This window comes from Daucus carota, chromosome 3, assembly GCF_001625215.2.
Source record: "Daucus carota subsp. sativus chromosome 3, DH1 v3.0, whole genome shotgun sequence".
Classification (NCBI taxonomy): domain Eukaryota; kingdom Viridiplantae; phylum Streptophyta; class Magnoliopsida; order Apiales; family Apiaceae; genus Daucus; species Daucus carota.
Window position 1 is genome coordinate 13,442,440 of NC_030383.2, and position 24,960 is coordinate 13,467,399.

The following is a 24,960-nucleotide window of genomic DNA, read 5'->3' on the forward strand; positions in this document are numbered from 1 at the left end:
TTGAAACAAGAACTAAACTTTCATTTAGTAAAAATAAAGAACTAAACTATCCAGTTTAACTCCTGGAATAGGGCACTTGCAGTTTGAAGTTGACCTCCCTACTTGTAATCAAGAAGAAATGGAATCACCGGATCACAATAGGATATAACACTCTGAAACATCCAGACATAAAACAGGGTTCTTCTGTCAATTCTTCATCTAAACACCTTTTTCCTCTACAAACTAGTCCATATAGATTTTTGTTTACAATTAATTATCGACATCTCCAAAGGTTAAGTTACAAACTTTGGTGGTAGTTCACATCACTTTCTGGTCTCAGCAAATTAACGAACCACTTTACAGAGGATTTTGGAATCCTTGTAAGATTATTTTGAAAGTCCACATAATATAGTCCAAACCTCTTAGTGTATCCATAGTTCCATTCCCAGTTATCAAGCAAAGACCATACAAAATAGCCTCGCACGTCGCATTCATCTTCCCTGCATTAAATTTTGTAGTAGCCTTTTTGTTAATGCAGATCTCAAGGTTAAAAAATTTAAGCAGTCAGCTATATAGTTTATACTAGTACCTTATAGCAGCTGAAAGGTTTGAGAGATAGTCTCTGACTCTCTATGATAACTTATTCTCTTTTCATCGTTTAATGCCTTGTTTAAAGATATGAAGTGTCTATTTTGATCATCCATGCCTGCAGCATATGAGTTCAAAATATTTAAGTGCATCTGTTACAGGGATTAAATTAAGTTTCGGCATCGGAAGTGTATTCTCACCATTTTCCGTGATGAATACTGGTGGATTTCCATATTTATCTTTTATGTATCGTGTTAGCTTCCGTATGCCCCAAGGTACGATGTGCAACCACCTAGAAGCAGCCTATAGACAGGAGAGAATCCATGTTTTGTTAGTTGATCGATTTTGCGACTCTTAAATCATGTTCTAGTTTCCATAAAGCGTCTGTGTACATACTCTTTCTCCGATAGGAATCCCATGTCTAGACGCTATAATCACATATAAAAGCAAAAATAATGAGGGACAGAGATATTATATAGGTTTAGGAAATCAAAAGTGCTTTGGCATCTTACATGTAGTAATCACAGCACTATCAGATAAAGCATCTTGCATGATGAATTTGCGAACTCGAGTTTTATCATTCTTCGCATACAATGAGGTGTAGTGATTTATGCCAATAAAATCCAGAGATCTGACCAGGGATCTAGAAACCATTGGACTTATATCAGGTAGTCTCTCCCCCACTAGTGTTTGCATTGAAAGGGGATAGTTCCCAAACAGAAGTGGTTCAAGGAACCTGATTCAATCATTACATTAAAATAGACATTCATATTTGAAGTTGATGTTATTAAAGTTTTTATGATAAAATTACCATCCAAGTTGAAAGTCCATTGCTCTACTTGCAGCATCTCTGTCTTCGTCACTGTCAGATATTGGTTCATACCATTTGGCATCCAGTGCTATCCCGATTAGACCTCCTTGCTTTTCCTGGAAGGGGAAATTGAAGATTTGTTACTATGAAGTAGTAATTGTTCGTAGTAGCAGACCATATACGCAGGGACCATATATCATATACGGATCATGTACAGAAGAGATGTCAGATATGGCAGCTGTTCTCACACTTTAGTTTGTTTTACCACACATGTAGAGATCCAATAATGTTTCATGTAGCGGTTTAAGACGTTTTGTGTGTGATCTGTTCTAGGTTTCTGATCTATATTGGATTCACCGGGGATGGCACTTAGGTTCCCCTGCTTTTTCCTTTACCATGAATGAATTCATTCACAACAGAGATTCTAAAAAAAATACTTTATAAGCTACGAATATGGTACCTTGAAATTTTTCTGGTAATTATGGTACACTACAGCATGAGACAGCAGGATCTTGTGAGCTACTATATATGGTTCGATGGACGATTTCCCTGCTTTGCAAAAGAGATGCCCTAGAATTGAACACCTCCCGGGAGCCTGAACTCCAAGGTCATAACCTTGCATTGCTGCATTATAAGGTTCATTAAAGGTGATCCAATACTTCACCCTATCACCGAAGGCCTTGAAACAGGTAAAAGCAAAATGCTCAAAATCTTTTCTGCAAGCAAAATGGAGCCTAAGTATAAATAACTGTTCAAGTTTATAATGATTAATATGTACAGGTTAAAGTATAATTTACTTACATGACATGGTCACTTAGCCATCCTTCATATCTGTCTTCGAGCATCTGCGGAAGATCCCAGTGGTATAAAGTTACATAAGGCTGAATTCCTGGTAGGAAGCTACAGCAAAATCTTCAAAACTGTTGTTTATACTTAATCATGAGAAAATTCTTCATAGAATTTGCCGTTATTTTTTAACCTACCTTTTTCCAATAAATAATCTATGAGGCTGTTGTAGTATTTCAATCCATCTGGATTTGGTTCTCCTGTTCCATCTGTTTAAACAACATTACAATGTACTTAACACCAAGACATGTTATTGCAAGGAGTAAGACCAATGAACAACACAAAGCAGCTTAACTAATTACTTGGGAAGATTCTTGACCATGATATTGAGAATCTGTAAGCATCCATTCCCATGTCCTTCATCAAGTCAATGTCCGTCTGCAATGCAATTTATATTTAGGTGATGATTTCCGTCCCATTAGTTTGAGACGAAGGAGTATTCAGCTTTAACTTAAACTATGATGCTATTATTATATATACAACAGTTGTCAGCTCCTGAAGCTATTCTATTCTTATCTTCAAGAAGTCAGTGACATAACCTTTTGACATCATTATCCTTGGTATTATCCCAAAAATTCTATTGTCATCGTAATTTAATGCATTTACAAACTTTATCACCATCACTTATGATTCCTAATCTTTTCTAAAAGTTGACTCAAAACTTCTTCATGTCCATCCTGTTCTGATAACAAGCAGAATTACCAAGGTACAAAGGGGGAGGCCGAAACTAGAAATTTAACTAAAATAAGCGAAAAAGGTAAAGAACAAGATACAAAAATCAGAAGAAACATATGCAATAATCTGAGAATAAAGAACCATAAACAAAAAAAGATGACAATAAGTAGTCTAAAGGAACCTTAAATCGATGATATTGATCCACTGCCGTGTTTGCATTGCTGAAGTCCAAAATCTTGCCTGTACAAACAATCCATCTCAAGCACAGCCTATTTTACACTACAGAATTCTTCGAACTAGTAGAAAAATTGATTAATTTAGTTTTGAGTTGGTACCTGTTCGACTTACAAAGGTATCCCAAATGTTAACACCTTTGTTTCCTTCATTAACAGCACCTTCAAACTGAGACACACGTGCATGATGCATCATTTAATTAGGAAGCTCAAGTGAAGAAATAGGCGTGGAAAAAAGAAGAGAAGAAGAAACCTGATAAGCAGAAGAAGCAGTTCCGAAGTTAAAGGCATGGGGAAAATGGGCTCGGCTGATGGACTCAGAGTTCCAGACCAGACATGCTAGCAACAAGGAGATTAAGAGCTTGTCCGACATGTATAGCTCAACTGGGAAAACGGACTTGTTTTGTGTGTGTGTGTGTTACGAATTTGCTGATGGGAGTTTTATATGGAGAGAATAAATTTGGAAATTTTGCTTGCACTCTAACTAATGATTTTGTTTCTGTCGCGTATAAGGAACTTGTTTGTACAAAAAGAGATACGTACAAGATAGATATATATAATCACGGCAAGAATCGATGACTCGATGAGCAAATAGCACTCAAATATGGACTATGGTCATGCATTATTTAATCAGTCTTCTTAAAATAGGTGGAGGCGGTGAGGCACGTGATGGTGGCACAAACACCCTGATTCAAAAATTAAGACGTTTGTGTAAATATCGGTCCAAATCACTCCCATACTCACGACCAGAGATGTTTACGAAACCCGAAATCTGATCCGAACCGATCCGGAAAAAAAGCCCGAAAAACCTGATCCGGAAAAAATCCGGTCCGGTTCGGCCCGGCCCGCAGACCTTAAACAGGCCTCTTTTTTTCTTGAAAATCCGGCCCGCCCCAAACCCGAAAAGCACGGATAAAAATCCGGATTTAAAAAAACCCGGTTTTAAATAAAGCCCGGTTCGACCCGGATAAAAGCTCGGATTTTTCGTAAAATTCTTATAAAAATTTGATTTTTTATGGATGTAACTTTAAAATATAGAATTTTCTAATAATTTTTTTTAAATTATAAATATTATTAGGAACATAAGAATATATTTTTGGTTGATTATCAAATTATTACACCAAATAATAATCATTAGAGTTAAGTCTTATCTTTGTTTTATAAGTTTGTGTTTTCAGTACTGTTAATATACTAAACTAAAAGTTTGCCCTTTTTTTTTATTTTGGTTGTCGAAGCTGGTTCACGTATTAAGATTAACTCATGTGCTCAGTTTAATAGAATGTCTTTCTTTTGATTTAGTCTTTCAGGCCAGTGATAGACATACTCGATTACTATTCTAATATAACTTATGAAAAAAATCCGAATAAAATATGATCCGATCCGATCTGGCCCGGTTAGAAGGCCTAAAATGGACCTAATATTTTTGAGGAAGTCTGGCCCGGCCCGACCCGATCCATTTTCAAAAAATCCAGGCATTTTAAGATCCGAATAAAATCCGGTCCAACAGGCCTTTTGTGCATCTCTACTCACGCCTAACGGGGCCCACTCGGTCAATAATAGTAATAATAATAATTATTATTATTCTAAAAATAATAATAGTAATTACAAAAATTGCATATTTACCTATACTTAATATCTTTTGAAAATTATGATAAATAAGTTTATGAGTAAACTTCAGAGTTGTGACCAAAATTTACACCGATTTTCAAAATGGTTAGAGTTCCAAATTTTCAGAAAAGTGGCCAAATTTTGGCTCTGCTTTTTAAAAGTGTGGCTCCCGTTAAGTAAAAAGTGTGGCTCCCGTTAAGTATCACGTAACGGGAGCCACACTTGTAAAAAGCGGAAGCGGAGGGAAGTTTGACAATCTTTTTGAGAATTTGAAACTCATTTTTACCCGTTACTTCCGTTAGTGACATTTAACGGAGACACACTTTCAAAAAGCGGATTCAAAGTTTGGCCATTTTTCTTAAGAATTTAAAATTATGTCCAACATTTTGAAAATCAGTGTAAACTTTGGCCACAAGTTTGAAATTTACTGATAAATTTATTTACGTTCACTTTACCTAGACGTAAGGGATGTATTGATATAAATTTACTTAATTAATGATCTTGTATTATATATATTAGATATTTATATAATATATGATATTATATTATTTACTAGTCTAACATTCTACCAATACTGAAAAGTAGAAAAAATATTAAATTAGGTATTCTATATTGATATTTATATACATCCGATTAGTTTTGGATTATTTTACCGATTAAATTAATCATTACTTGATTCATCGTAGAAAATATTCATACATATATTATCTATAGTATACTATAATAAGTCAACATGACTATAATTTGTAGTCCAAGGTTTTAGTTATATTATTTAATAACATGTCTCAAGAGAGAATTTGTAACTTGTTATTAACATTTTAAGAATATTGTATATATGGTTTCAAAAAAAAAAGAATATTGTATATAATATTACACGATAAACACGTCAGGAATTTCGTACTATGTATTATATTACTTGGTAGTAACTAATTTGAGTAAACGACAAAGTGGTGACTGTAATTATTCAAATTTTACAAAATATTGGTCGGAGTTCAAAAACTACAGATTGATCGCTGGATTTTATTTACGTCTTTTAATAAGGTGGCTGCCGTCGAGGTCCGTTAAATCTAGGCCGTTAAGTCCAAAAAATTTAAAAAAAAAAAAAGAAAAGATAAAAACGGGTTTTTTTTTTTGACAAATTCAGACACAACCGCCTGGAACCAGGTCGGCTCAAGAGACTTTGGGCCTCAGGCAAATCAATAAAACGAGGCCTTAATTTATTTTTTAAAATAATATTTAATTAATAATATAAATACAAAATTTTCAATATTTAAATATTACAAACATAAAAATACCCACAACACACTACTATATATTATATTTTATATTATTAATTTTATTGATTATGTCTCTTAGTATATAAAATTAATATTTTAATCTATAATTTGATATGTAAAAATGATTTAAGTAATATATTAGAATTAGGCATTAATAAAATCAATAATTTACTCTAAATAAAAATATATAATTATATTAAAATCAGAAGCAAACACAATTAAATACTATAGCTATTAAAATTAAATTGATTATATAATCTGTATATATTTATATAATTTATTTAGGATTCTATTTCAAAATAAGAATTCATGAAAACCTGGTTAGAACCGGAACTTATGTTCACCATATATATTCAATATAGTTACATCTCATAAAACAATCATTTACATATTTTTAAGTTTTGAATTCAAGTCAAGTATTTATAAAGTTAGTAAAAAAACATGATTAATAATTCTAATACTAGTATTTTGATTATTTTTTTGATAAAATTGATCACACAAAAAGATTCAATTTTTCTACAAGATTTAATTATTAATTTTAATTTTTTTAAAATTTTCAATTCATATTATGAAATTATTTTTTTCTTACATATACTAATACATATATATACTAATAGAAATTAATTTTGGGGACTCTTACTCCTGGAGGTCTTAGGCGATGGCATAAATGACCTATGAATAGCGCCGGCCCTGGAACTCCACACCACCTCCGACCTTCACACCTACTTTACATCTCCGGTAGAAAACAGCCAGCAACCCTCAAATTCCCTTCGAACGACGATGCAGCCAGCAGCAGATTACATATCTCCGCCCCCATTTCACACCCCAACTCCTTAAAAATTAAAAAGGCCTTATGGGTCTTGTTCGATATGATATACGTGTGCATAATCGAGACATAAACACCTGGTTCGAGCTCGGCATTTCTCGATTTGACCTGACTAAAAAGCAATGAGAAAAGCCGGGTTGTTGAGAACACTAGCGGAACTAGAGGGGGCTAGGGGATGCTGAAGTCCTCCCTAAACTCGAAAAAACAATGTATATTTTTTTTTAGCCTCCGCTGAATTATTGTGATGTTAGTATAATTTTTTTTTAACCCCCGCTGAATTATAAATTTCATAGAGAGGGACTTATTGGAAAAAAAGGAAAAGAAAAGGCACTTAGTCTAAAGAGAGTCTAATAACAAATACATTCAAACTGAGAGCAACTCCAACAAACTCCTTAACTTTTCTCTAAAATTAATATAAACAATCAACTCTTAAATATTTAAGAAGTAAATTACACGATATCTCCAACAATATTCCCTATATGTGCTCTCTATCTATATCTGCTAGGAGCTTGTTAGGGTTCATTTCATCTCCATATTCTTCAAATTTAGGCTAAATAGCCCATATGAAGAATCTTTTGGACATGCTCTCATAAGTCATACGCACATTGACACTACCCTAACTCAGTGGAGTTCTTTTGATGAAAGTTTTCTTCGCAATTACTAATGATTTGTCATAAGCTTTACAACAAAGAATTCGAAATATTATAAATACTATGACAATGGTTCGAAGTATGAAAATTAAATTGCAGCTATTAAGAGAGAAAGACTGGGAGACATTTTTAGAAGATGTTCAATGTTATAAAAATTGTTTACTAACTTTTTTATCCAACAGTTTATTGATCTTATTCCCAAGAGATGGATAACCGTTTCACAGAAGGAAACATAGAGCTACTACTTTATATTTGCTCTTTGGATCCTTGGAATTATTTTTCTGCCTTGCACAATTTTATCCAAAGGATATCTCTTTACTAGACTTAGAGTTGTTATCAAATGAGCTAGACAAGTTTATTTATGATGTGAGAGTGGATAAAGATTAATTTGGATAATATTAATCTGGACTTCAAAGTATAGTAAATCTTTATGTCATGATGGTTAACACACATAGACACACTGCTTATCTCTTAGTTTATCTTCTGGTTGAGTAATTAGCTCTAGTTTTATCCGTTGTCATTGCTATTGCTGAGAGAGTTTTTTCTGCTATAAAAACAATCAAGACTTATCAGCGTGATATGATGGGAGATGCATGACTGAATGATAGTATGATGATATATATCGAGAAAGCTATTTATACAAGTGTAGATAAAAAATTATTTCAGCCCCCCTAACTTTTAGTCATGGTTCCACCACTGGTTGAGAAGCACAATTGAAGAAGCAATAAGCCAGAAAATGGTGGGGAAGGAGCAATGGGTCAATGACTCGGGCGACGAGTGATGAGGTGAGGGACGAGAAATTAATGGCATTAAACCTCTTCAGCTTCCGGACCATAAGCCCAACTACACATACCAAAATACATAAGGTTAGGAGCGCTAACATCCTCCTCAAAAATAATATAAATTATTGAATTCTAACTATTTAAGATACTTTTATATGATTCTTCACCTACAATCTCTTTATCCATGTCTTCTAAACTATTATATATTATTAAATGGACTTGTAATATTTGAATAATGAAATGTGATAGTAGTAAAAGTTGGTCAAGTTTGATATATATTAATAAAGAATGAAATGAGGAGAGGAGAGAGAATCTTAAGTATGAGGAGGATTTTGAAGCTCCTAACAATTTGAGGAAGACTTAGGAGATTGTTGGAGGGAAATTTGAACACATCTTCTCTAAAAATATGACTTAGGAGTGTAGTAAGGAGCTTGTTGGTGATGCTCTTATACCAGCAAGCACCCAGTAATAGTAATCATAGCGACCTTCGTTAATATTGCTGGAACCCGACCCGTATTCCCACCCCTTGTTGAAATTTGTGTTAATATCCGCTTTTAACCTCTTTTTTATTATTTTTTTTGAACTTAACGGTTTAAATTTAATGGACCTTGACAGCAGCTACCTTATTAAAAGGCAAAGATAAAATTCAGCCACTGATTCGTAGTTTTTAAGCTCCAGCCAACGGTCAACATTTTGTAAAATTTGAGAAACTATAGCCACCATTTTATTATTTACTCTGATAATTCTCCACGCACTTTTATATGTTTAATATAGTGGAGTACTCCTTTCTACTGTCTAACTCGTTTAGAGTATTATTTATTTTTACACTTATAAAATGTTAATTAAAATGTATGTATAGCAAGAAGCCAAGAAGAGCCGGGAGCTGTAATTTTAGCTCCTTGCAGTGACATGGCAAGTCAGCATCATTAAAAAAGAATAGGTGCATCAACATCATAGCGAATTCCATACTTGTTCATTGTCTTTAAAAAGAGGACGAGTATTTTAACAAGTGGCCAAGAGATCCACCATGCTAATTTCAATTTACAACAATCCTGACGTCCAGCAATTCCAAAACATGTAATCAATTCGGATTTAGATAAACTTCTGTTCTAAAATAGCGATCCAAAAATAAAGTAATTCGTCGTTGTTCAACCTTTCAATTTTAAATGGTACTCTTTAATTTTTATATTCGAGAGTAACTTTGTTATACAGGTAACAATTCAATCATATGATCAATATATATAAACATGCATTTTATCACCTATGAAAAAAACATGCATTTTATTATTAATATTTCTTAATTTACATATTTGTTTAAATATAGACTACGGTATATTTTCCACAAGACAAATTGCTAAATGCAGTAAAAAATTGCTTAACGCAGTAATCAGCAATTACGTTTCTAACCTTTTGCTTGGTGCGTGATATTCAATGACTCATTCAATGAGATTGACTATCCATCTGATTAAAGCGAATACTGTAACTTATTGCTAGTATTAACCTCCGTCAACTCAATTCACTGATACATCTGGTCATAAAATTTGAAAATTAATTAATATAAGAAATCGTATAATCTAAATACATTATTAGTTCTACTTTTCACAATAATAAAAATATATTCTTGATAAGCTGTAGTAAAAATATATTAATAAAGCCGAATGTTCATATTTTTTGGCTAATTTATTTTTAATTAATTAATTAATTATTGATTATAATAATTAATCTTTTTTGAAATAAGATTATAATAATTAATCTTGTTTTGAATTAATTGGTAATTTTTTATTTTTATATATATTAAGGTATATCGATCATATACTAGTAGAAGTTATATTTTAATTCTTGTAAAATATATTGATGAAGACTTCAACTTACAACGTAGTTACTTGACCTTATATATTTTTTATTCAATATTCAATATTATTATTTTTAATTTTTTCTCTAATAACTATATATACGATTTTTTTTGAAAAAATTGAAATATGTTGTTTAAACAATGGAGTCTAATTTTTTTAGAGTATATAAATATAAATATATATGTAATTTCGATGTTGATATATGTACATCTTAAATTTATTTATGCACACCTTTCCATTTATTTTGTACTAAATTACCCCGAAATTGATAAGAGATTTGGTTGAAATGATAAAGGACGAGTAATTTAGTATAAAACAAGCTTAAGGGTGCATAAATTAATTTAGAGTGTGCATATATAGCACCCTATAATTTTATTAAGTATTAGTAAAAGTAAAAATCTTATGAATTTAAAATTTTAATATAATTTTTATAATAAATTAATAATATACCTATGCAAATTAATAGTTAGGAAAAAAATTATTTGCTGATTGAGATTATTAATTTATCAAATTATAAATATGATATCTTCACTCTACTGTTAAGAAAATAATTTTCAAACATTAATTTATAATAAATAAATAATATTTTTATCAACTATCAATACACGAAGTTGATTACGGTTTGCAAAACAATCCTGACGAAAAGCTGTCACGAGAGAGTTTCATTAAATAACATTAAATAGGGTGAGAAAGTGCGATTATACGCAGAATACAATACAAGGATAGCACTGTAATTTGTGGTTACTGCACAAAGTAAAAGTTCACTGCATTTAGCAATCATGTTTACTTCCATCAATCTAATTTTATCCGGCAGAATTTGCAATGACGAACCCAATTGAAATCCACCTCTAATATAATAAGCCCACAACAGCCAGGACACTCGATTTCGGCCCACTAACAGAACCCTAAAGGCTAAAGCCACATATAAAAGCATCTCAAACTCGAACTCCCCCCAAGTCTCCAAACCTCATACCGGCGGCAATACACACAGATAGTCTTAATGGGTCGGGTTATCAGGGCACAACGTAAGGGAGCAGGGAGTGTATTCAAGTCCCACACTCACCACCGCAAAGGCCCCGCCAGGTTCCGGAGCCTCGATTTCGGCGAGCGAAATGGGTATTTGAAAGGCGTGGTCACCGAGATTATCCATGACCCGGGTCGTGGAGCTCCGCTTGCCCGGGTCACATTCAGGCACCCATTCCGTTACAAGCATCAGAAGGAGCTGTTCGTCGCTGCAGAGGGTATGTATACCGGTCAGTTCATTTTCTGTGGGAAGAAGGCCAATCTCATGGTTGGTAATGTTTTGCCTCTGCGATCCATTCCCGAGGGTGCTGTCGTTTGCAATGTCGAACATCATGTCGGTGATCGCGGTACTCTTGCTAGAGCTTCTGGGGATTACGCTATTGTTATTAGTCATAATCCTGATAACGGAACTTCTCGGTATGATTTTTAAAAAGCTTTAATTTTTATGGATTGTTGGATTTGTATATTGTTATTTTGCGTTTGTTTGTTGAAACTGTTTATGTGTGGATAATTTTGTATGTGAAAATTAATGCATGATTGTTGAGTTGAGTGTGGGGTTTGATTTGGGCACATGTTGTGCTTCTTAATGTAATTACAATTGGGGATGGTTTTGTTGAAAATGTTCTTTAGATTTATGGTCTACATTTGTAAGTTTGGAGTTTCGTATAGTTTTTACTTTAAAAAGCAAAGAAACATTTGACTCAGCCATGTGCCTATTGCAGGTTTTGACAGTTAATGAAACATTTGTTCCAACATTTTGTCTGGTATTAACAGTATTTAGTTTTAGTAAACTGTCCAAATTTCATTCTGTGTGTTCAATTTTAAGAGATATTTTTCACCCTGGTGAATTATTGCTTAGAGTGTAAATGATGTTCTATATGAATGGGAAAATGTAATGTTGCTAGTTGTTTTTTTTCTTTTGATTTGCCAGTGCGAAATGCAGAGCTAGTATATACTATAGAGATTAGTATCCTTGTTTAACAAAAATTCCTGTTGATTTTTTACATTGTTATCAAGTTATGGCTAATGAGTTGGTGTATCTGATTAGTGTTTTTGGCTGTTGATAGAATCAAACTTCCATCTGGTTCCAAGAAAATTGTTCCGAGTGGTTGTCGTGCTATGATTGGCCAGGTTGCTGGAGGAGGAAGAACTGAAAAGCCTATGCTCAAAGCAGGTAATGCATATCACAAGTACCGTGTGAAGCGTAACTGCTGGCCTAAGGTTCGTGGTGTGGCTATGAATCCAGTTGAGCATCCTCATGGTGGTGGTAACCACCAACATATTGGTCATGCCAGTACTGTTCGTCGTGATGCACCTCCTGGGAAAAAGGTTGGTCTTATTGCTGCCAGAAGGACTGGTCGTCTCCGTGGGCAAGCTGCTGCTACTGCGGCTAAAGCTGATTAAGCTTAGTTTTGTGTTTCTCTTGAAATTAATCAAGTGGTCTTATGTTTCAGTCCTTGTGCTGCTTGTGAAACATAGGTATTAAGAGTATACTCTATTTTCGGAGTTCAGTATTGAATTTTGTCCCTATGTGATGGCTAAATTTTTTACAATCTTTCTGAGATGTGTCCTTCAATTGACTGATCCTCTTTTTGATTGACGATTCACTGTTCCTGCTCCTATGTTGATATGAGTACTTGACGATTAACTTTTCCTGATCCTATGTTGATATGAGTACTAGACAATAATTTTTTCAAATTGGTGAAATACTGTTATGGGATTTGTTGTCAAAAGTTTGTACCCTAGTTCATGTTTACTAGTTGAATAAGGTTGGGGCGTTAAATAAATTGGCAACTGTTATTATTCATTGGTAATTCACTTGAATTAGCTCAACCCCCCAGCAGGTTCTTAAACAAGAACATTAACATTTTCTGGCGAATCGTGGGGTTTAATTCTGGTGAATTTGGAATGCTGGAGAAGGCTTTGTTCACTCCTAGCTCCCTTTCATTTCAACTTGGGTCCAATATTAGCACTGATGCTTGGTGTGTAAGGGGTGTGGTCCTAGTGAATTTCGAATGCAGGAAAAGGCTTTGTTCACTCCTAGCTACCCTGCATTCCACTTCACCTACAACAAGCTGCAGCATTGGGGCTCGAGTCAAATAGTAGCTCGAGTTCAAGTTCTATTAAATATAGCTCGGGTCCGAGCTTGATTTAGAGTGGTGATGGAGTCTGAAATAGGGAAAAGGAGGATTCAGAAGGCGTTTAAGAATTAAGATAAAGACAACTGAGCCAAGTTGATATTTTGGTATTATCTACATAAAGAAAAGCAAATGGTACTTTGAACTTATGTACTTCTTTATCTTTGATTTGTTCTGCCAGATCGGTCGCATAAGATCTTTGGTTTCTACCCGGACCCGATGAAAGAAATGGGATCACTTTTTATGGACTTGTTGAGAATGATTCTGATGTAATTCATGGCATATTACAAGTAGAAGGCGCTCTGATGGAATCCTTGCGGACAGAAAAAGATTGCAGTCAGTTTGATAATGATCGAGTCCTCTTGAAAATACAATTAATGAACTGGACTATATTGGAACTTGAAGTGAACAAACTATTTTGTGGAAATTCAAAGGTGACGGAGGGAGTATAAATTACTCTTTTAAGTGATGTAATATATTGTTGTAAAATCAAATTTTTAATAGAAATTATAAATTATTAATCAATAAAAGAAGTTATGGTTTTCAATTCCTCGGATTACTTATAATTACACATGATTAGTGTTGTAAAAAGCGGGAATCGGACTTAGTCGGTGAAGGCACTGTCCAACAATAATCGGATAATCGGAGATTAATCGAAGTGATTAATCGGATCATTAATCGTAATCAATTTAATATTATTTTTTAAATTATATATATATATATATATATATATATATATATATATATATAATATTAATACAATTATATATAGTATAAATTTATAGTCATATAAAATCAAAAGATTAATGATTTTTTATAATACAAACATGCTTTTATATACATATACAAGTCCAGTTATCTCATATATAAACTTGAATTTGCGAAGGAAGATATTGCAAATTTATGTAATTAGAGTTTAGGAGCTAATATTGTAAGAGTGAAAGGTAATAACAACAACTTTAATTTATATATATTGTCATTTATGTGCCTTTTGTTTTATTTAAAATTTTAAAAAAATTACTTTTTATTTTTAAATTTTTTAAATTCACCGATTTTTGACCGACTTTTTCCAATTTATCCCGACTTTTGACCGATTAATCCCGATTTTAACCGATTTTCAGAAAAAATGATTTTTTTCACCGATTAACGCTTAATCGAGACGATGGCCGGCCGAACAGCGATTAATCGGCGATTAATCCCGATTAATTGCCGACTTTTAGAACACCTCTTTTAAGTGATGTAATATATTGTTGTAAAATTAATTTTTTAAAAGAAATTATAAATTATTAATCAATAAAAGAAGCTATGATTTTCAATTCCTCAGATTACTTATAATTACACATGAATAGTGATTTTAGAAGAGTTTAAAAAGCCGGGCCAAACGGTCGCTTAGTTTCTTAATCAGTGCTGGTGTTATGTATATGTTGTACTGACTATGTTGAACCGACCCTGTTTTTCAGTTTATGTTTATACGTCGTGTTCTACTGCTCTTTTTCTTCCTTCCAGGACTGAGCAAACGTACGAATATAGGAGGACTTCATGCTGCATTGGCAAGGACTTCTTGTTACACATTATTATTCTCTTCTTTCTTCTTTCATTACCTTTTTCTCTGTGAAACAATGAAAAACAAAGAGGAATTATCTGTATCAAACCTCAATACCAAAAGCAAGGACATGTAGACCAGGGTTTTCTACTGTAGACTAATAAACCTGGTGTAGCATCCTGTAATGTATAGTTTCACAAATTATTTCTGTATGGGTGACTAGAGGGAGTATTATGTTAACGTCGTACAAATATTGTGCTTGTGAGTTGTGAGGTCCTCGAAGTTGATAGTGAGAATCGGTATATACCGTTCCAGAAGGAGCATCTCTAAATTGTCAATTCATCTGGTGGGAACAACTGAGAACTACACAGATGAGGATCAGAGCTGGCTCTGATATGAAATGTTTAGATGGGAGCTGTTTTTATCAGCGCCGATTAAGAAAAATAAACAGATAATCCAGATCCTCCTTTTCTTGGACTTTACAGAAACATTGGGACTAGAAACTCTAGGCCTTAACAATACCGCTTAACTGATCCTTACTTCTCCAATCTCCTACAGCTTCCATTATGCAATCAAACAGAACAAATAATGATCTCTATTACAAAAACATTAGTTTTTTGGTGAAAGGCAATATTACATATGGTTTATAAGTAAAATCATTACACAAAACTATACCAGTGCTTGAATTAAATATATGAAGATATAACCTTATACAACCACTAAGAACTTGTAAACTAGAAACTGGTCATTTTCATCACACGTTGCCCTGTGTCCATGCCGCATTCTCTTCATGTTATTTTCAATGCCAAGCAGATGCTGAAATAAGGTTGCGGTCTTTCCAACCCAACAACATAGCTCCATCTATTTCCTCCAACTTGTAATGCTCCGAGTAAGACTTCAGCAAACCCCTTATTACAGAGTTTACGTAAGGGCTCAGTGGAAACTGCTTGAATCCCGCCATTGTTAGCCTGGATTTCCACTTTCCCAGTAGCTCATGTCGCTCCACTCTCTGCTTCCCCTCGCAAGCTATTACATTTACAATATCTCTTGCCAGACAGTGTTGCTCCACATTTATCCGCTCTTTCCTGTCTCTCGGCAGGCTAACATCTATCGACTCGAACATAGCTGCATAGTATTCAAGAGCTTCTACAAACCTAGGCAAAAACGGGGCAGTATTTGTGTTTGATTCTTGCTCTACCAATGTAACTACCTTGGGAGAAAGTGACTTTATTGTCCTCAAAAGTCCATCTCTGGGGTTGTTCACATCAACACTCTCATCTGGAGTATGGTGAAGCTGCAAAGGAAAATTCACAACAAGAGCCTCTCCTGGCCTTACCCCTAACATATCCTTCGTGACATCTGGAGCGAAAACTGGCATTGCATGAAACTCAACTGGGATATTGAACTTCTCTGATAGTGCTTGTAGCCGTCTACCTACTGCCTCCACACTGTCTCCACGCGCATATTTTGAAACAGGATCATCAATCCCGGTAATCCGCACGTAAGGAGCACCTTTAGGTCTGGCTGCAAGTGCCTGTAAGAGAGTCATCCACTGAGTTCCCTGAGCGATTTGAAAATCAATTATGTGAATGCGCTCCTCATTCCTACAAGCTTCGGCTATGGCACCATTTGCAGCCATGTAACCAAATTTCAAGTAGGGGCAGATTTCATACAGGATATGCATGTATGAAAGCAAGTCTTTTCCCTCCGGCTCTCTACACCTGAGGGCTCTGTATATATTATGGCCTGATTCCTCTTTCCTTGCCACCAGCCCTTCTACCATGTAAGCACCAAGACGCTGGATTGGATCTCCAGTTATGGAAACAGCACTCCTCACTGTTTCAATCAGTTTATCAAAATCATCAACTCTATTTTCAGATAGAGATCTGGCACATGCAACCAGTAACTGTTTCAAATTGCTTGGAAGGTATCCCTGCAGAGAGACATCTTCTACTGATCGTTGACGTTTCTCAGTACGCATCCTATCTCCTTGCCCATAAGTGGATCCATAGGATGCCTGCAAAGGCTGAGACTGGAATATCTGTGGCATCATTTGATCCTGGCTCATTGTTATAGACCTCCGACCCGAGATATGAGGCCCTTGATTGCGCGCCCAGGATGAATCAGGCCTAGTCACTTCATCTTCATCAGGCCCCATTAAGGCGGTTTCTAGATTCTGCAGGGCGTGATGTACGTTATGACCATTATTGGTATCCTGTACAAATGAAATCTCGCCTGAGAAAAACGGTGAACTGTCATGAGACCGCTGGAAAGAATTACTATTTTCGTGCGAAGAGTTGCACGAAGGACTTGCTCCTGAACTTGAAAATGAATGATTCTCCGTGCCTGAAAGTGAATGATTCTCTGTGGAACTATACTGCTCCTGGGTATCACTCAGTATTGTATTGGTTTCACAATCAAAATGATTGGAGAAAGGGGAGTTAGGTGAGTTTCTTGTGTCAAATTTCAAAGACCCAAACAACCTGGTAGGTATGGAAGGATGAGAGGAGTAGGATACGCCTGTGTTGTTTACTCTATAACTCAACAAGTGGTCTGAGTCCATGCTACACAACCAGCATCAGCTATTTTACGCCTAATTATAGATCTCTCCGTCTGGTTCTCAAATCTTTATCCAAATCAATCTACAAAACAAAAGCAACCTACAAAAAGGAAAGCCTTATGAGATTAAACACATAAATATTCGATGAATTGGCTTTAACTAAAATAGCATACAAGCAAGCAGGCATCAATAATTCAATCCTTGAGGATCTAAACTAACCGCTATAAACAAAGGGAACAAACTAGTTGCACAAAACGACACAACTGAAAAACAAGTTTGATCTAAACCAGATCATACAGATGCTTTTAGCACATGGAAAGCCACTAGCTTTAAACCAATAAAACTAGTGCTCCTTACACTTTACATAACACTAAAACACATGAATTATTATATAACCAATTTTCATCAAGTTAAGCAAGAGTAATAGAGGTCGGCAAAACAAACACTGTCATCTACAACACAAGATGAGTCGATGCAAACTTGTCACAAGAATCAAATTAGAAGACAACAGCGCAAATAGTACTCTTAGCAAAATTTCAAATGCAACAAGAAAGCAAAAGATTTATTAAAAATTAAAAATAAATAAATAAACTACACCTTTCTCAGCTACCACTTGTACATAAAAACTGAAGGATCAATTTGATTGATAAGCTAAAACTGAGAGGAGCTATGGTTCATTGTTGTCTATATATACACCTATATTATGAAATTAAAGGAAAAACATATATGATAAATGATACAAGACCAGTACAGAAGATTACAAAAGCTTGAATTCAACAAGGCCAAAAATTTCAACACTTTGACAAAACAGATGGAAAACAAAGTAAACGGTTTAGAAAAGAGGAGCAAAATTCTAAAAAGGTGAACTTTTAGCTTTAGTGATGATGATGAAACGGTTGAACTCGATTTACACGAATGAGTGAGAGAAAAAAAATCTTTAAATAAAACAGTAAGACGTAAAATAAATAATCAAGGTGGTTGGAGTCTTGGAGAAGTACCTGTAAATGAAGGGAATAGTAGGGCGAGGATAAGATGAGTAGAGTATGAAATGGCTAAAGAGATGGAAAGATGGGATTGTGTATATATAAGAGAGGGAGGGTGGGCGTAATAGAAGTGGAATGGAAGCCCCTAAAACGGTGGCGTATCAAGGTCTGGCTCTGGCTGACCGACCAAAGTACACGCCTGCTAATTGGAGTCTCTAGACACAGCATCCATTCTGGGTTACTTCCACCCCCTTTCGCTATATGCTTCAAAGATTCGCCCCCCTACGCGCCACTGTAACTAATTACTACAGTACTGTCTATTACTCAGTACTCTACCATCTGCCTCACGTGCCTCATGTTTTTCACAAATTAATTATTACTGCCAATGACAATAAGAATTAATTACATTTTATGACCCCTAGATTTACTCCAAACGCAGTTTAGTACCTAAACTTTGAAACGTGGCAATATGCATCCTAAACTTAACATTCTCGTGCAAGTTGTAACCTATAGTCACTATTCCGTTCAAATCTGCCGTTAACTTTAACTGTTTGATAGGTAACAGTGTGTATATTAGTTTCTAACAGCTAATGTACCCCTGTGATCCCTCAAAAATTATGTATTATATTTTGAAATTGTTTGTAAACACACACAACGATGTAAAAAAATTTAAAATAATTTTTAGAATATGTATCTAAATTTAGAATCTGAAAATTTATTTTTTTTTTTACATAAATGATGTAACTTATTTTAAAATTTTAAAATAAATACATATTGTAAAAATTATTTTAAATTTTTTTACATCGTTGTGTGTGTTTAGAAATAATTTCAAAATATAATACATAAACTTTGAGAGGTCACTGAGGGTAAAGTAGCTGTTAGAAACTAATGTACAAACTGTCACCTCTCAAACAGTTAAAGTTAACATCAGATTTGGACGGAATAGTGACTAAGGGTTACAACTTGCAGGGGAATGTTAAGTTTAGGGTGCATATTGTCACGTTTTAAAGTTCAGGCACTAAACTGCGTTTGGAGCAAATCTAGAGGTTATAAAATGTAATTAACTCTTGCAATAATTATCACCGGAGTTTACATGTGCACAAAAATTCACGCAAATTGAAATTCTCCACCTAAATTTACATATTCTTGTTAGTGTGTCCCCACGTAAAAACCTTTTTAAATAGTGATACCACTTGCTTTAAACAAAATATTTTCATGTTTTTAAGAATGGTAGTCCTAAAAATCATCACTTTTCCTAAAACAACGTCCTTCTTGATATTTTGTTTTATTTTTTGTAAAACCATACAAACACCAGAAATATATTCAAAAGAATTATATAAATTCTAAAACAAATAAATATCAGGAAAGTCAAAATATATACACATGTGTATTACGGAGTCTACTTATCTGCTGTAAGCCTGTAACCAAAAATTTAAACTAATTATTATTTTATACCCCCATCTCTCACTGCTGTTCGTTCATTTTTATTTTTTACAAATTAATTGACCAATCATTTTAAAAAAAATTATTTCTTCAATTCAAAAAATGACATATTCATTTTAAACTAAACTTAATATACTTTTTAATAATATATTTTTTTCTAATTTATACAAGTATATACTACATAAAAATTAAAGTTAAATAATAAATAATTTAACTACTCAAAAATTTAAAGGGTTAATTATCAACCGGATCACTTATTTCAGTCAAATGTATCATTCGCATCCTGTGAAATTTTTGGCCTCACGTGAACCACTCAACACACTAACTCTTAAATCAAATCACTTTAACTGTGTATATTAATTTTCTATGATAATATACACAGTATGGGTCGAATAGATATTCGTGTGCATCATCATGGATATTTTGTGCACCCATCAAATGATTACTTTTTAAATTCTGCAGCTCTTGATTCTTTCAATTCTAGTAAAACTAGAATGCAAATAAATCAAATACAAAAAAATAAAATAATAAATTTTTTATTAATAAAACTAGAAAGTAAATAAATCAAATACAAAAAATATATAAAAGATTTTCTATTAATAAAATTAGAAAGTAAATATTTCAAAAACAAAATAAATAAAATAAAATATTTTCTATTAATAAAATTAGAAAGCAAATAAATCAAAAATAAAATAAACGATTTTCTATTAATAAAACTAGAAAGAAAATAAACCAAAAACAAAAAAATTAAAATAAAAGATTTTCTATTAATAAAACTAGAAAGCAAATAAATCAATAACAAAAAAAATAAAAAAAAATCCATTAATAAAACTAGAAAGTAAATAAATCAAAAACAAGAAAATAATAAAATATTTTCTATTAACAAACTTAGAAAATAAATAAATCAAAAACAAAAAATAAAATAAAAGATTTTCTATTAATAAAACTAGAAAATAAATGAATTACATAAAAAAATATGACAAAAGATTTTATATTAATAAAACTAAAAAGCAGTATTAAGCATTTAATTCCAATACAAGTCTAGAAACCCGATACACACACTTATATTTACTCGGCAATGAAGTAAAGTGGAATACACCATCGTCCATCGGTAGAAGTAGCCACCTCACCCGCTAGCGTTAGGGTTTTTAATTCGATTTAACGGCATGCAGCGTTTAGCGTGTTGAATAGTTCACGTGAGATCAAAAATTTCGCAGTGATGAAAAAGATACATTAGACTGAAATAAGTGATTCATTTAATAATTAACTCAAAATTTAAATGAACATGCACGGACGAGGGCAGAAAACCATTCGTATGACGATCGCGTGATGACAATCTGACCGAAGGAGCTCCGCGCCGTAATTATCAACAGCTGCACAAAATTGCTAAGCTCCACCTTAAGAGTTGAAAGTTGAAACTGTGTTTCGGGGAGTATTACGATTTACGAGTAGTAGTCTTTTTTACATAGATCCTTGTCGCCACGTGTGATTGCACTCTGGTCAAGGCTTTTGACCACTCTCATGCAGACCTCGCACGCGGTTCCATTCATTTCTCATGTCTCATCCTGTGGACTTCCTTAACACACACTTGCATTTGAGATACTTCATTCAAGATATTAAAAAAAAATAAAATCTGATAATTGTTTTATACGAGTATTATTTAGTTAAATTTAAAATCTTATTATCTCTCGCATTAAACTTTAAAACTGAATTTTACTCTTTTTTTTCCTTCAGAATCACGCCATACCATACATACTCAGTATTCACGCTTAGAGCAATGTCTGAAGAGGGTAAAATGTATGTAGCTATGTCCTTACTCTTAACATAGAGAGTGTTGGAGCCAAAGTTCTGCCGGATGCCGAAGCCTGAAAGTGACCTGAAATAGAGAAGAATGCGAGGGATTGTCCCCCCGATTCACCTCCGGCGTGAGAATAAGTTAGTGGCTCTAGGAAGGGGTTTTGGAACTGCAAGCGTGAGTGTGTATGTATGAGAGTGTATGTGAATATCTTTTACCCTTGATTTACCTCCTTTATATAGGGGGGAGATGAACCTGAGCTTTGTAACGTTCCCGTCCGATGCGGGAGGGAAGTAATGGTGTGTTAATGAGGCGGGATCTCCGCCCTTCGACCGTTGCAGACTAGGAGCGTGGGTGGAGTTCAAATAATGGGCCGGACCTCTTTTGGGCCTCAGTGAATGGGGCCGAGAGGCCTATAACCCAACATGTCCCCAGGCTTCGGTCGGGTTGCAAACGCGGCCGAAGTCTAAGTTTGTTTCGACCGACCGATCGGATGAGGCGCTAGGCTGGGAGATCGACAGGTGCTTCGGTACGATTTCAAACGTTTGATCCGGCCAGCGCGTGGTGCCGTTTGAGTGTTGTTTGGCTGGATGACGTTACCTCGAGATGTGCGTTGAATCTGGGCCGTGCATTCCAAAGGGTGCCATAAATGAGGCGCGCCTTTTCACAATTTTGCTTATAAATACAAATCATTACTCGGTTTTCCATATTTCCAAACACTCTTCACTTCCTTTGCGACTCCGCGCTCTCTCCAGTTCTCTCTCCCAGTTCCAGTTGGTGACCGGCGGCAATCTTATTTCCGGCTTCTCTCTACAACTTCCTTCCGTCTTTCCTCCAACAAGTAAGTTCTTCTTTCTTCCTTGTAAGTTTTTTAGATTTTACTCCGTTTCCATGGCCTGCTTTAGATTCTAGGAACCTGTTTGTATGGTAGATTCCGGCGGGGGTATCCCGCCGGCGTGTTGATCCTTGTCGATTTCTTTTGCTGTTTGTCTACATTGTAGTGTCCATGCCATATTATTGAGTTGTCGTAGATTAGAGTTGTGGTTGGGGTTTTCCGGCGGTTCTCGAGTTCTCAACTCGGGCCTTGTTGTCGTCTCCTACCCCTTTTGTTGTTTCTCCTAGGGTTAGGTTCTGTTAAGCCCCCTCGGCCCGACCCGATTCGGCCCTCTGTACTCGGGCTTGCTTCTTTTTCTTCTTTTTCTTTCTTTCCGAGTACATGGCTTATGTTTGCCTTCTCTCGTTTGCAGGCAAATGGATCGGTCGGGTGACGTTGTGGGAACCTCTTACTCGGCTGCGGATCACTTCAGCGATGCGCTGAAGTTCCCTATGGCCAACTTTCCTTCTCTACTGACCGAAGCGGATCTGAAGACGTTTCGGATAAAATATCAGATTCATCGGTCGTGGGATATTTACCCGGCCATCGCTAGTGACTGCATCTATCAGACTCCAGAGTCGGAGGAGGGCCACAGTTGCGTGGGTATCTCCGAGAACGCCTTTAAGTGCGGCTTTCGACTCCCGATGCTCCCCCTGCTGAAGAAACTTCTGAAGTAGACGGGGATCGCCCTGGGACAGTTGGACCCGAATGGATTTACGTATATTAACGTATTCCAGCATCGGTGTCTGATGGCTGGCGTGTCTCCTCGGCCAGCTCTTTTCTGGAATCACCATGATTTCAAAAAGAATGCCAAGAGCAACGGTTTTTACACCATTGGCCGCAAAACTGGCCGACCGAACTGGTGTGAGACCAACTCCAGCAATAAAGGGACCCATGAGCGGTGGTTCTATTTGGGGGGTCATTCGATCCACAAATTTTCCACATGGAGGGAGGTCGACCCCTCGATTATCACCACTCCCCTTCTGGTCGGCAAGGACCTAGAGGACTTTGAGAAATTAAGCAAAGTCCAGGAGCCGAACCGGATCTTGCTATCGACGAGCCGGGAGAAGGAGTGGCTCTTTACTCTTTGGGGTAGTGACGGTAGTCTTCCTGTTTCTTCCAGGCATTTCCTTCATTTTTCCATTGTTTCGTTTATATCTGTGAACTGCTTTGACACTTGTTCTTTTGTGCAGTGTCTTCTCGGACCGAAGCCCTGAAGCGGAAGACGGCGAAGGCCATGGCGGCCAAGAAGGAGGCCGAAGCCAAGGCCCATGGCGAAACAACAGTAGGTGCCATAGTCCAGGCGGATGTGGCTAGGGAGAGGACTCCGGAGGTTGGTCGAACGGATGGGGCGACCGAGAAAACCTCCGAGGTCGTGGAGGTTCCGGCCGCCGAAGTTTCTCGGAAGAGGAACAGGCCGGACGGCTCATCGGAAGTCCGGCCGTATGTTCCGGAGTGGTCGGTTTTGGCGACCGATTCAATCGCGATTCTGGCTCCGGAACGGATCAAGGAAGTCGCGGGCGATCTCTGCCGATCGCAAGTGTTGCCGGCCGACCGGGGGACCTACGAGTCGGCGACTGCTCTGCAGGCTTGCGAGCAACTGATGTGCTTTCTCTCTTTGGTAAGTGTCTTTGTCCTTCACTTTTTCGTTTTACAGACCCTGGATATATCTTTTAACTTTGTCTATTTTGTGCAGGCTTCTCCCTGGGCGGCGGCGGTGACCGACAAGGTCCAGGATATGCAGAAGCAGATGGCTGGGGTCAACGCCCTTACTATCCGAGCCAATCTTGCCGAAGATACCCTGGGGGCCCTAAAGACGGAGCTGGATGCCGCTCATCAGGATGTGAAGGACCTTTGGGAGTCCGAAGGCCGTCTGAAGGGGCAGGTAGATACCCTGAGCAAGAGGGTTCAGCGTCGCAACTTGGCGTTGAAAGCCGCCCGAAAGAAGGAGAAGAAGGCGAAGAAGCTTCTGGAGAAGACCGAGGATCGGTTCCTCGAGATCGGGTATGACGAGGCGGTTCGCCGGGCTCATAAGGAAGGCTTGGATCACAAGCTACTTCTGGACGAAGGAGCTTCTGATCCGGTCGGCCGCGATGATCCGGACGAGCCTCTGGTTGTCTCCTCCGATCCCAAAACCGATTACTCGGAGTAATCTTTTCTTTTGTAATTTGTTGGCCTGCGGGCTGTTTGTAAGAACGATCTGCCTTCGGGCTTTTGTACAAATATTTCGCCTTCGGGCTTTTAATTAATTTTGCCTTCGGGCTTGCTTTCGATGCTTGGTTTATCTCCATACATGTGTCTTTTTCCGATGTATGTCTTCGATAATGTTAATGTATATCTTTGACCGAATGGTCTCGACACGTGTTTTTATTTCCGATGTGTAACAATGCATGTCTTTGACTAAATTGTCTCGATACAAGTTCTAAGTGTCGTGTTTCGTAGGCCGAGCGATCGGTCTAGTGAATTTTTCTGT

General features: G+C 36.0%; 3 protein-coding genes across 4 annotated transcripts; 1 reads left to right on the forward strand and 2 right to left on the reverse strand.

Annotated features, from left to right (window-relative positions):
• On the reverse strand, window positions 1–3,732 carry LOC108211505 (putative beta-glucosidase 41). The gene is given in 14 exon segments (XM_017383116.2): window positions 1–479; window positions 569–603; window positions 606–685; window positions 768–870; window positions 964–995; window positions 1,080–1,303; window positions 1,379–1,494; window positions 1,839–2,094; window positions 2,180–2,267; window positions 2,362–2,433; window positions 2,527–2,602; window positions 3,081–3,139; window positions 3,235–3,301; window positions 3,386–3,732. Coding segments are annotated over 14 exon segments (1,530 nt in total). The 5' UTR covers window positions 3,506–3,732; the 3' UTR covers window positions 1–277.
• A 7,335-nt stretch (window positions 3,733–11,067) lies between these two features.
• LOC108210638 (large ribosomal subunit protein uL2) lies at window positions 11,068–12,806 on the forward strand. Its single transcript, XM_017382010.2, has 2 exons — window positions 11,068–11,568; window positions 12,219–12,806. Exons 1-2 carry the CDS (start codon window positions 11,129–11,131, stop codon window positions 12,553–12,555), a joined length of 777 nt encoding a protein of 258 aa, XP_017237499.1. The 5' UTR covers window positions 11,068–11,128; the 3' UTR covers window positions 12,556–12,806.
• A 2,605-nt stretch (window positions 12,807–15,411) lies between these two features.
• LOC108214588 (scarecrow-like protein 21) lies at window positions 15,412–18,702 on the reverse strand. Of its 2 annotated transcripts, none has more exons than XM_017386670.2 (2): window positions 18,391–18,702; window positions 15,412–17,492 (listed from the first exon to the last, which is right to left on the reverse strand). In XM_017386670.2, exon 2 carries the CDS (start codon window positions 17,393–17,395, stop codon window positions 15,632–15,634), a length of 1,764 nt encoding a protein of 587 aa, XP_017242159.1. In that variant the 5' UTR covers window positions 17,396–17,492; window positions 18,391–18,702; the 3' UTR covers window positions 15,412–15,631. The 2 variants fall into 2 exon arrangements, with proteins under 2 accessions (XP_017242159.1, XP_017242160.1); XM_017386671.2 differs by lacking the exon at window positions 18,391–18,702 and adding an exon at window positions 17,990–18,361.
• Between the last annotated feature and the right edge of the window lie 6,258 nt (window positions 18,703–24,960).

Excerpts from the sequence above, each read along its gene's own strand:
- LOC108210638 (XM_017382010.2), top strand. The coding sequence starts at position 11,129 with ATGGGTCGGGTTATCAGGGCACAACGTAAGGGAGCAGGGAGTGTATTC. Across the intron at positions 11,569-12,218 it reads CCTGATAACGGAACTTCTCG|AATCAAACTTCCATCTGGTT; the intron begins GTATGATTTTTA and ends GGCTGTTGATAG.
- LOC108214588 (XM_017386670.2), bottom strand. The coding sequence starts at position 17,395 with ATGGACTCAGACCACTTGTTGAGTTATAGAGTAAACAACACAGGCGTA.